General features: G+C 35.5%; 1 protein-coding gene across 15 annotated transcripts in view; it reads right to left on the bottom strand.

Moving 5' to 3' along the window:
- Positions 1 to 13,736, bottom strand: part of LOC132907358 (uncharacterized) — a 140,867-nt gene that overhangs the window by 24,331 nt on the left and 102,800 nt on the right. For all 15 annotated transcript variants that reach the window (XM_060960482.1, XM_060960491.1, XM_060960386.1 and 12 more), the window contains one exon: positions 5,612 to 5,675. In XM_060960482.1, coding sequence (XP_060816465.1) covers positions 5,612 to 5,675 — 64 coding nt within the window. The remainder of the gene's footprint in view (positions 1 to 5,611; positions 5,676 to 13,736) is intronic.

The following is a 13,736-nucleotide window of genomic DNA, read 5'->3' as shown; positions in this document are numbered from 1 at the left end:
GATATATTAGTCGTTCTGAAAGTTCATTCGTATAGTAGACATTTATTCAGAGGTAAGAAACATCTCCATACATAGTGAAGCTTCGGGTGTTCAGCAGCGTTCAGGAAGCGCACCGTACGTCAGTCATCGCATTTTCTTTCGTAGCTCGGCTACTTCCTGAAATATTATCGGGTCGAGGCGGAAGATCCATCAGTTTCGCTTCTCAGCACGAGCATTAACGCGTTCGTATAAACGTATAGCGATTAATCATCGACATGACTTCCCGCTTTTACGTCTAATTTTCGTCTGATCTTCGTTCAATCGCGAATTTATCATTTTTATATTATATTATCTTAGGCCTGTGTACGTATAGTATCGTCCTAAAGATCACGTAATTTTAAGTCGTTTACTTCGACCAAACCAGACATAGTGTTAGATGCGATCAATGAGCAAGACTCTCACTGATTCGCTCGTTAATTCGCTTGCTTTGTACAAAAGGACAAGCACGTTCAAACTTTCAAACGTTCAGGTTTCTCAAATAGAAGTTTCACAAGATCTTTTTTAATGACAGTTTGCACAATTTTTTTCATACAGGATTTTCATAGTTTGCAAGCACTACGTGCGCTAGAACAAAATCCTTTTTCATAATACCTCACTGAGACTGCTTCTTCCAGAAAGATTTCCTATAATCGACATACTATTACCATGCAAAACTCACTAATGGTCGGGCGTGATTTTCACAACCATCTGCGACGATGATAAATATGTATATCTAAATCGATATTCGAAACTCAATTACTTACTAATAGAAACATTCGCACTAAATTTCCATTCCTTCATGCAAGTACAGTGACCGCAAGAAGTATTTCTAAGTAGTTTCGCAACGAGGACATCGTCTCATTTCCACTTTTATAATATGAAATTTTATTTGATAATTATTTATGAACTTTAATATGAAATTTTAGTTACCATATGAAAATACCTGCAAATAATACGAAATTTAATGTACGAATACTTGAGCCTAATTGATATAAATCTAATGGTAATTATAACTTTGTAATAACTGATATGCACGTAGTTGATATAATAAACGGTCGTCCAGAAAGTAGACTTTCTACAGTGTAGACTAGACCGAGATTGAATGTACTTATGGAATCAACGATAACGTTTCTCGCAAGAAATGATGATTTACGGGACTGTGCAAGACGATGCTTACGTGTAAACGGCGGAAGTGAATGACGAAGAAAGTGTATAACGTATACAAAAACTCGTATTTATCGTTACGATAAGCATTGAAATAGGGCTGCTGATTATATTAAAAACTAACTTAGTACATATACTAAAGTTGGAAATAAAAAGAAGTTTTTAAAATGTATTTGTATCGTTGTTATTTCAAAACCGACGACTATATCTGGACGATCCTCGTACGATGATTTTTGTAGCCAGTATACGAAATTTTATTGGCGTAAAATGCGTCCAAATCGAAAAGGTAGAAAAAGAGAGAAAACAAAGGAGACAAGGAATAAAGAAAGGTGCGGACAGAGAAGTCCCATGGTGAAATCGAAGGTTAACGATTTACTGACGCATTCAATGAGCGGCTATCTGTTAAGTCCAGGATCGGTAAATACACAGTCAATCGGACAGGAACGTTTCGTTAGACAAGACAAATATGGCAAACACAAGGGTCCATTATCGTTTATCGACACTGTCGTGGGAAACACACAATACTTCCCGATCGCCATTCCCAAAGGTTTTCTATCTCGTAAACCTTTTTCTAATCGAATCGGACGTCTTGAGAAAACTCAATCGTAAGTTAGAATTCCCCGTTTAATTGTTTCAATTATTCCGTTCGATTCTAACGACCAATTAAAAGATTAATAGCGTGGTGCCATGATTCCTTGTATCGTTCATTAACCAGCGTTCTCCGCACGTTTGTCTATTTCGATCGATGTTTTCTTTATCGATCAACCGGTTTATTACCGAGCAAATCGATCGAATGGTACTTCGGCACAAATCTTAACTAGCGTTGATTACTCCTTATACTTTTTCTTATCCTTTCGTATCCTTGAGTCGTGCAGGTTTCTTTATTTATCGGCAAAGATCTATAGAACTGTCGAAATGATCGATTCGTAATTTTTCATAGGAATATTACAGATTCATAATTTTAGGAGATTCTCTGTGACTCCTTTTTGTAAAATATATGAATCGATAAAAATTTCAACGAAACTCGTTACTCGAAGTAGGAGATAGCTATGAAGCGTAATGGTAGAATAATCCGTACGTATTTACTATTGTAATTACAGTAGGACTACATTTATCCGAACAGATATCGACGAACAGATAGTTTATATAATTGAAGTTCATATAATAGGAACTCGTCGATATCTCTGGCTATCTGTTATTTTCCGTTCGATAGGAACTCATGGAAAAGCGAATTTAATCGGTAAAAGTTCAATTAATCAGGCGATAACCAAAATTTCATTTCGATAGACGTAGTTCAGATAAAAGGAGTTTTACGGTGTTGGAAAACTAAAATACTAAATTTCCTTCGAATAAGCTAAATCGTCCGTGTAAGCTATACGAAAAGCTAGCACTTATATAGCGACAATGATTTATTACGTTGCGTGGTTTCTTAGTATGATAATAATTTCGCGTTTCAGTAGTTTGTTTCCAGCTTCATTTACACGAGGCGATTCTGTTTCAGCGTTCTTGCGAACAATTCGAATTGAATTTATGGCTGCAAACAGATTCACTACCATAGGGACGGGAAAAAAGTGGACAATGGGCAATGGTTCGACCAAATCCCACTGCGGCAAAGGACTTGATTTATTTTTGTTGTTGTTGTTTCGCGATGCTTCAGTAGCGCAATGCTTGCTATTTCCACGTGAACCATTTGAATTTATTCTTCGTAAAACGCTGGTTTCTCATTTATTTCAAGAGAGTACGCTGGTATTGTCTAGCGGAACAATGAATCGCAATTGTGTTAAATTCCTTTTCTCTTTCTTTTTGTTACATAGTAATTTGACTCGTACGCAAATTAAGGCGCGAACGTTTTTCCAACATTCATGAGAACAATTTGGGAGCAAAGCGTTAAAAGAAACATTGGCATTTGATTAGAAAGATTCTGATAGTATGATATTTTTTCGGAAACAAAGAAATATTAAATTTTGCGATCGTTTAACACAAGCAAACGAGAAGTTATTTGGAATACTATTCACGTATCTGACAAAATTATATTTCGAGATATTCAAAGTTAAAGCTTTCTCTCGTTTATAGAATCACGGTATTTATGAAAAGCCTATAAAATCGGCACTGTACAGATTTCACTCTTTAACGTATAATAAAATTATGTCGAGAAATATGATTACTTTACTTCCAGTAAAAAATGACAAAGCTGTAAAAAGATGACTCTGGATGCCTTTTTTTTTCGAATATCGGGTTTCTTCGCGTTTCATTATGATGGATCACAACGTTGAAAGTAATTACACATGTGCAATACCCCGTTAATCGCGATTGAACGTACACGTAAGTAAATACAAAGCAATAAAAACAGATATAAGAGTCTTTACAAATATTTATCGGATAGAAAATAAATATGAGAAAAAGATTACGTTAGTAACTTAATTTAATACCAGATTGTACCTATAATGGAAGAAATACTTATAAACTGGTACTTTCTGCATTAAAATTTAATTTTCAATAATTTTATGTAATTTTACAGCATGAATTCTATTCACATAGACACCTATAACTTATGTAGTCAAAACTAACGCGTTATTAAATTTGAACGCGAATATATATATGTTGGGTTGGCGTTAGGGGCGTTTAATGAATCTTCACCGGTGTTGTTCGTTGTTGTCGCACAGACGTTTATTACACAAATATAGTTGATACAAGATTGACAAGCGGCCGCGGTAACTAGACGCTAATGACAATGACCCTAGGTTCGATATAGCGAATCCACGGTCCACGGGATAACGAATATACTTTGCTTCGAAGTCTAAGTCGGACTCGACTTACTACTCGTGATACAAGGATCGCTTGATTAGCTCTTTGCTAAAACGTAGATTATTCACCGATCGTACAAGCACACTAGGCGTATGGCTAATGAGACTGCCAGAAAGGGAATGACTTTCCGTCACGACGACGCTGCAGAGGAAAACTATGATGGGATGTGCCTAAGGGCACGAGATCATCGGATTCGTCAAAGAAAGCCTCCGCACGGAGGGTGAGGGAAATAGACGTTGCTGTTAATTGGCTAATTTCTATGTTGGCGGTTAGAAAAGGATGCTAGCCGCCCTAGAGAGAGAGCTCTTGTCGGGAAACGTCATACGTGAGGAAAGCAGACCTCCCGTAACAGGCGACAGGTCTACGGGCTGATAGAGCACAGACCACTTGCCAATCTGAGGAACATTAGTTCTCTAAATCCTAAGATTTACAGCGGTTCCTCAGGCTATCTGAACATATTGTGAATGATGCATCGACATTTGGCGACCATCTGTGAGTGGCGAACTACGGGACGTTGGGATGTTCATTGTCAAGTATCGGTACAGCCGATTCTTTAAGGCGAGCTATGCAACTCCGCATCTCTGTTAGGTGAAACGTTCATCCCGTGACCGTGGCTACGCTCGGCGACCGGTTGTCGCCTCGAGCCTAAGCTCATTGTCTCAAGTTTTGAATGACTGTGTCTGGGTTATTTCGTAAATGCTACAGTATTGAGGCTTTCCCAAATAATTCCAACGGGGGGGGGGGGCTCGGTGTCCTTTCATCTCCGACATATATGTAATGTATTATATTATGTACTACAAAAGATAGATTTAAAAAAATATAGTTTGTCCGAAAGCATTAATATGAAGGTCGATAAAAATTCCCTGTTGACATTTCATGAAAGTTAAAATTTCTTTAGAGATTTTTGTGAAAATGTCCTTTTTGTAGATCAGAAAATATTAAATCGGCAAAGGCTTTTTTCTGAAATAATTTTTTTGTGTAAAGTCTATAGATTATAAGGATGCGATAATCGGAAAGAGGGAACATCTCGAGAAGCGATCGTAATACGAATAGCTCCTTAATTATCTGAATTAATTGAAAGTTATAAAATCAATTTCTGAATATGCTCTTATAATTATGTATTCCGTGATGAATTATTGTAATATGCATCCAAGGTTTCGATAATCGGCGTACTTTTTGCGTAATGTGATAATAAATTGATATTCGATTCTATGTACAGAGACGTAGGAGTAAGAGGAAAAAAGCGATGATAAGGTAAACGAGATAAGCGCTTTAATCGGACAAAGTATTTACGTTCGTTGTACATAATTGAGAAGAAACTTCTCGATATTATGTTCATACAAGTATTCGTAATTTTAAAACCGAGGAAAGAAAAATATACACGCGACACTTGCAATATTTATAACATTTGTATTACTTCTATTTGTAGCAATGGTATTTTTAAACATCGTATATATATTTATGAGTAAGGGAAAGAATATTTAAAATACTGTGACTCGACTGGATGTTGCATTTGTATAACATCATTTCCAAATTCATTATGTAAATGAAAAGACAACGGTTTAAAAAAGATAAATAAGTCAACGCTCATTTAAATTTTTAATACAGCACGAGTTACACTCACCGGAAATGCGGATGAACACGGCATTCTGCTCCCCACTGTCCACCGTTATCTCCGCACTTCTCCTCTGTAACGATAAAAGAATTTACGTAACGTTTTATTCTTCTGACAGATATAAGTGTGGAAAGTGAATAAATTAAGTGGCGACATTAATACGAGATTAAAAATAATTTTTATTATATCCGAGGTAAAAAAAGGGCGGAGTGTTTACTTTTTGCATTTGTAAACACGAGAATAATAAAAAGCATTTTTCATTGCGAATAAAGTGGACGTAGATTAAATACGTAAAATGCACTTTGAAATTAATTTCAACGTAACAGAAATTAGAAATTATATTCGTAACGTGTTCGATTATTTAACACTGTTATTGCGAAATCCTGAAATATCTTGCGCGATATAGACACTGTTATAATTTCGCTCAAGTAACGCATGACACTAATCCGTCTTACATCAATAATTTCGAATTAGGTCGAGTCTTAAGATTACAAGTCTAGATTTAAATCTTTCGTGGAGTTAGTTGAGAACCTCACCAGGGAGTTAATTCCATTTCGCCATAGTAGAATACTTAGCGATCAGATCAGGATAATTAAAAACATGTTCTTTTTCTTTTACACGTAGAACGTGTACTATTTATACAAATTTGCGCTTTTATGAGTACAATTAAGGAAATGGAATCTAAATAGAGATTTGCCTCACCTAGCGTCTGTACCGTGGCGATTCTAATAAAATTCGTAGAACTATCGAATTTTTCTTTGCTAAATGAACATTCGTTTTCTCGAAAGGATAAAATATTATACTCGAAGAAATACAGTACAATAGTTTTTCAACTCAATTTCAAAATCAATGAGAACTACAAATTTTACATTTTTTGTATGTCGCAAAACTAAGAATCTTTTTCTTTATCGCAATTCCAATTTCACAGAAACCAATAAATCCAAGTTCAGTTGCTAGGGTTCCACCTATCTCATTCGAAAAGAACAAAAAGAACTTTTAACGCGAACACCTTCGGACAGTGTTCCTACGCCGTGGACTTCCGCTACTTCGACAACCTGCAACCCCATCCCCGAAACTGAACTCCGCGAACTTCCCGCGCGTTTGAATCAATTCTCTTTTCTTTCCTCGCCCGACTTCCTTCCGTTCTCGTGAAAAATAGACTTCGATGAATTTTCTTTGGAAAACAGAGGAATTGAAGACTGTCCTGGATGTCGAAAATACGAGGTGGGTTCGGCTGCAGAAGAATAATAACGAACGAAAACAGGAAGAGAAGATACGACGCGAATGTCGACAAGGAACGAGAAAAGAAGACGAACGAGTCCGATAAGAGCTTCAGAACGTTGAAGCTTATCTACCGCGAATTATGAAAACGTTTTGAAAGAAATTTAATATAGAGAAAAAATGTTTCAATACACATTCTTTATTAAAGTTCAATTACACAAATTAAAATTAAATTGGAAGCACACACAAAAAAAAAAAAAAAGAAAAAAAGCTTCGATTTATTCTACTGATTTAAAAATAATACGCGAAGCGAATCATGGTAACTAGACTGCGAATTTTTATGTATTTATGGAAAATTTAAAGGTGCAGATACGCCACAGAGTGCACATAAAATGCAGAAATATCTAAAATATCTGAAACAAGGATTATTATAATATTTAATAAATAGAATAAATTTCCGTCCAGGTTCCATTCCTCTAACAGCGTTTGTGCAAATAATAGTTTGCATAAATGTCCGCAATTTATCGACAGCTATCTTTCATTCGTTGTTTATTTTTCATAGTCTCTTTTCTGGTTTGAAACGGATTTGCAGCTACATTTTATTCTTTGGTTTACACTTATTGTCTTCGTTTCCAACCATCAAACATCTCCTGTACTTAACATCGTGACTTAAAACCAACAACTTCAACTTGACCTTATATGGTGCTTCTTGTGTTCCTTATTCTTTGTGCTTTTACGACTTATATCCTCTCGACGCCTAAGCTTCAATAACAAATCTAAACAGAAACGTAAAATACAGGGATAACTAAAGAACGCATACATTCGACGAAAGTCATCGTAAGCTTCCAGAAATGATAGAAAATTTATCGAAGAGCGATATAAAAGTGGCACGAAAGTGAGAATACGATAAGTTCGTAATTTGTTAAAAAAAAAAAAAAGAATGATAGAAGATGTGACCCGGCGACCGATAGATACAGCGACCTGGCAGTACTCGACGACTGGAACTTGCTGGCAGTCTTCTCGCTAGCGGATCAGGCCGATTGCCAATTGCAAAATGGGGCGACCTGGATTTCGAGGCACCTAGGCTACCGTTCTGATGCAGGGACGATTACCAACTCCGTGATAGGTCTGCGAAACAGAAGAATCCTCGAAGGAACGACAGGAAGTACTCATTACGCCGGCCACGTAGAAGAACTTGGCAGAATTCGTGAATTCTGTGGACCTGTGGACTACATAGTCGGATCTCGAAATCTTTCGCGCACGCTCGATGAAACACTCGTTACGTAGTCGACACACGTTGAATACGTTTTCAGAAGGGAAACATGGAAAACTCTTGGAAAAATTGGAAACGTGTTTAAGATCGTTACTTTCTTATTTATACGCTTATGATAGAGGACTTCGTAATCGGAAGGAAAAGAAAATCCGAATCTTTAGAATCGGAGGGGAAAAAGGTTAATGGAATGCTTGAAATCACCAGTGTTACGGACAGAATCCTTCGAATCCCCGAACACTATGGAAATATTATGATTTTTATATTTTTCCATTCTCGAACTTAGCCAGCGAAAATTGCGAGCAGAAATCTTTAATGCATATCGCCGCTTGGCATAGACTGAAGTAACACGACCGAAAGAATTTAAATTTTCCTTTTATCCAATTACAATGGTCTACGTTATATTTCTATTTTCATCGTGTAAAACGCTATATTTATAATTCCTAGTTAAATATAATCAGTTTTGCGTCAGAGGGCAAAATCATTACTTACGTCGTTATCAATCTGGCTTTGGTTTTTCAACAATGCTGTTGCTCTCTGACCTTACGAATGGAAGGTTCTACCGCTTTCAAGAATAACGTTACCTTGTATTATCTTGTATTAAGTCAGCCTTAGAATATGTTTGAAGTGACGCAACAAGATTTCTTTGCAAATTTTAAGAAGCTTATCCTCTGAAATCTACATTTTTCGAGTTGAGTCGTATTAATGGCAAGTACCGATATGCATTAAAGATTTTTTCTAAAGATCCTAAAACTCGAGATTTATTAGAGGCTTATGAAAGTGTTAAATTAAAAAAGTGTAAAACGTTGAAGATTAGTTTAGTTTTGATATTGTTAGTTATAAAATTGGGAATACTCTAATTATTCGAATTATTAGCACGACACATGGAACTATGAAACTTAATTGAAATACGTTGTGAACTGAACGAGATGTTCGACACGAGTGATTCTAGACACGTAGCCTTTTATTGGCCTCATTAATTCGTGATTGTCCACAGGAATGAGTTAAAATTTAAGCAAAGCTATTCGGACAACGACTTCCGATCTTTTGAATCGTCGTAATGAACGACATCGAATTTTTAGAATTCTAATCAGACAAACAAGGACTCGTTGAGATTAGTTGAGATTCCCCATCAGTTTTTTAAGTCGTAATACCAAGTTGACATACTTCTTGGTATGTTAATTCAATCTTACGATATAATAAAAGGGTAATTGGAAAAAATTTGCAGGTTAATCTTTTCGAAGGTATAAACTCCTATACGAGTTATTCACCGTGTATTATGGACCTATTTATCTGTTAACGTTCAACTATTTAATGAGCGTCATGAACAATGAACCCATATATGTATAAATCTAATGCCTTTACTTTTTTGCGTAGTAAAAAAATTCTTTTGTATTCCGTGCTTAACGAATCTTCAGTTTTTAGTTCATCAGAGTTTTTCTAATGCGAGTAGCGGTTTATATTCGTAAAACTAAAAACATCGCATAAACATCTGCAGACTATTTATAATATTTGCTCCTTTAAACAAGCAATATTTTCCTTCCACGATCTTTTCTATTATAAAATACAAATGCGATATTTAAAATGCTCATGGAGAAAGAAGGGAAATAGTTTGTAGATCGAAGCAGATTAGTTTAGGGCAATTTGCACTATCAGGATGTAATAAGTAAATTTAGACATAAGTTTACTTATAAATAGAATGATGTTAGCAATGAGAATAGACAATGACGACCAAAGCAACGCCCAAAGAACAGGGATATGTGCAGCATACGAAGTAGAAGCGTGAGGCCACTGAGATATGATATGGGATGGAAGGCTGTTGGGTGATTTAGTATATTATGCAAACCAAGTTGCATTCTGTGACCTCCAGGGATTAGAATTACATATTATTAAAACAAAGAAGGAACGTCTAATCGTCCAAGATGGACGAGATACTCTGTACATTCGTGTACTTTTTGGCTTCATAGTCCAGGAAAAGGACTTGGTTTACACATTCTAACTTCCACTCATTCCACATCTACATATTCCCTCTTATATCTAAAAATTATAATAAAAATTAATAAATTAATAAAACATATATATCTTTGTTTCTCTCAACTTATGTACACTATCCAATACTTAATCTATGTATTAGGTTGTCCGAAATGTTTCTTTCGTTTCATAAAGTGATAATAGACGAACAATAATTTCTGTTTTATATTATTTTATTGAATTAAGTATCATCCATTTCGTTCTATTTCTATTATTATGTTCGTGCATGATTCAATAAACTAATATAAAACAAAAAACATTGTGCCTCTATTATTTGCTTTGTAAAACGAAAGAAACTTTCCGGACAACTTAATACTGTAACATAGCTACGTTTGACTCACAATTAGTTCGGTACCTGTATCTTTACGCTTTTTTCCCGAAACTCTTAACCAGTTTATCATTGCTTCGCATATTTTATCTTTTACTATATCTTTCTCTCTTAGTCCTCTAATCCACAGCAATCTTCTGATAAATCTTTTAAGCTGCCTATCTCTAAACTACATAAAGCACATTTTCTTTTTTCCTCTTTCAACGAGTAACCATTTCCTCAACATTTCCGCATCCTATCCTTGCTATTAGCCTCTGGTTCTGCGTTTTCTTCCTTCTCCAGATGTTCCGCTTTACCCGAGACCCCCTGCATAGACCATCTTCAGTAATCATTATTTCGATGTTAAATAAGATTAAATTAGATTTATTTTCAAACAACTACTTAACCAACTAAATATACGGAGTAATGATTTTCGTACTCAGAGGTCTAAGAGAAATAAATGGTATACGCGCGGTATAATGACACCGTTTCGAAATACTCCTCGGCTTTGACGTTGATTACGAAAAACTAATTCTGCTTTATGATCAAAGGATCGTTGCATCGCCTTTGATCGAAGGTAAAGGTTAAAAGTAACCGCAGAATCTTTTGCAATGATCTGGTCCGGTTCTCAAGGGAAGGCTGTCAGGGAACACGAAAAAGGAACCATTCATTCGTCGAATGCAACAACAATCGGATGGAAAGCCGTGGAAACTTGGAGGAAATCTCTCGCAACATTCTTCCGCTTGTACTTTGCCGTAGAAGTAAACCCATGCTGCCAGAGTTATCGGAGAAACATCAATTTAATTCGAAAATGAAGTATAGCAAGTGAATAAATCGTCAAAATTAAGCGATTGAAACGATAAACGATATGAGTGATTCAAAAAATAAAAAGCAATCTCTTTAGTGAGGAATTTTACTAATCTGTAGAGTTACTAAAAATTGCTCTTACGGTGAACAAAATTCTAAGTGCTGCAGTGATTTATTTTAGCTGTGCTTGAGAAAATGAAATATGTTATAAATGTATACATTCAAGTAATTCAAAATAATTTTTCATCGTTTATTCTTCTTCTAAATCCATAAAAGGGTTAAATGGCGAAAGTGAACAGCTAACAAGTGGTAAATGATAAAAATGATAGGATTAACACTAGAAATTGCAGAGTTTCTTGATATCTCACTGAAGGTATTTATAGCGCGACAATATCCCGCAAAAGTAAAAGATGCTGAGACTTGAAAGACACTATTCTTCACGCGCGTCTGAGATTCTACCTCTAGGAGGAAATTTCTTCATTGTCTGTACTTTCTACGGGCGTACACCAACAAATAATCGAGAAACGAATACGACGATAATTTCACATTAGGACATGTAGCATTTTGGACACCGAATTTATCCATATTACACGTACTTCACAGTAAATTTATTCGAAAACGATGAGGCGAGAGCTAAATTTTTCTTTAAAAAAAGATTCTTCTGACCACCATTCTACGCTGCATATTAATTTTTTAACAACTTTGTAACAACGGTATTTTGTTTGTAATTAATCAAAAAGTTATGCTTGCAGAGGTTTGTTATTAGGATTACGTGATAAAGCTTCCTACTCTGAAGGTGAATATCTCCATTTCGATAAGACTAGGCGCTCTAACAATTAAATCACGTATAGATGACGTATCGTCAAAATTTCAAAGAAATTGTAAAAAGAAGTAATCTACCCTACAAATATCTTAAGTGGTAGTATAGTTTATTTTAAGCCTGCCAGTCATAAAAGGAACTCGGTTCACAATCATTTCTCCCATTGCCTCTCTCACTTAATCATCTATACACATATCCACCTACTCGCACACACAATCTTATCTTAACCTTATTTTACTACCCATATCTACTGTCTATCGTCTAACTCTTCACTTATTATATATGTCTATCATCTATCAAATAATCTCAAGTAAAGTCCACTTATAATTTACAACTAATTATTGAGAAACGATGTGCTATTATTTTAAGTGAAATGTACGCATCTTTTAAATATCAAAAGTGAAAAACGTGCAGATAATTAACAAAACAACTAGTTGGTAAAAATAATAAAAACAATAACATTCGCCGCTCTTAACGAATCAAATAGAAATGTATTCTTTGTTTCTATTGGAAATCTTCGCTTCTGACGTTTACCATCGTTTATCGTTTCAATTCCTCGATTAAGCGCGTGTATATAATATGATATGGCAAAATGGAACAGAAGAAAAGCGGTAAATTCGTGCTGGTAATTTATATTAATTTTTAGCAACACGATTATAAATCTCTCCATACGATCATCAATCCGAGTGTACTGTATACAGAGGGTCTCATTTTCATCGATTCACGTAAACATCTGCTAAAGAACACGTTGTTCGAAAAAGTATTTCACACAAAACTTGTTCTATTTCAAGAATATTCTTACGACGACCACCAGGTTCGTTTAGGAGAAGGCGAATTCTCGAGATTTCAATGCGAGCTTTATTTTTTTTACATGGACTCATACATTTTTTTATACACCATTCGATGCACCTTTTCATTCTCTACAAACAAGTAGATAAGATACTTGTATCTGAAAATGCTTAGTTTAAAAGATATTTCAATGTTGATTTCGTGAAATTGAGTATATGAAAGACAAGAGAACATAAACGTAAAGACGCTACGTTATCTTCCATACGATAAGTTTCACAAGATTAAAATTAAAACATCTTTCAAAGTAATCATTTCTTGATCCAACTACCTTAATACTTTTTTGCAGAGAATTGAAATATGCATCGAGTGGTGCATGAAGAATCTATGGTTCCATAAAAAAAGAACAAAGACCACGTTGAAATCTCGAAGGCACGTTCATCTAGATAAGATTTCTGGCCATCGTGACAAGTCCCTTTCGAAACAAAGCGAGTTTTCTTTGAAACACTGTTTCCAATATTCCTTTAGGAGATGTTTGCGTGGGTCAATGCAAATGAGATACCCTATAGGTATTTTATCAATAGTAACAATTCATATAGTAAATTGTTATTACTTAAACAGGTCACGCTCACGCAGCTGGTCGTTCCTTTATTCCTAATTCTATCCACTGGTTACTGAATATCATATTCTTTAAGTTCCCACGTCTGCATTCGACAAACAGAATTTCCTAGCTGGCTGGTATATGTTATGCAATCTCTGGTACAATCGCAATATGTTGCTAATGTTGCGAACTTATAAATGGAAAGCAGCTTATTCGCATAGTTGTGCAATGCGCCGTACGCTTGCAGCCATGAACCTTCAAACGATACGAAACGTCGAAAGGACGGTCGAG

The sequence above is a fragment of the Bombus pascuorum genome, chromosome 1 (assembly GCF_905332965.1).
Source record: "Bombus pascuorum chromosome 1, iyBomPasc1.1, whole genome shotgun sequence".
NCBI lineage: Eukaryota > Metazoa > Arthropoda > Insecta > Hymenoptera > Apidae > Bombus > Bombus pascuorum.
Note: the sequence above shows the minus strand (reverse complement) of the source record. Positions and strands in the feature narration are given on the sequence as shown.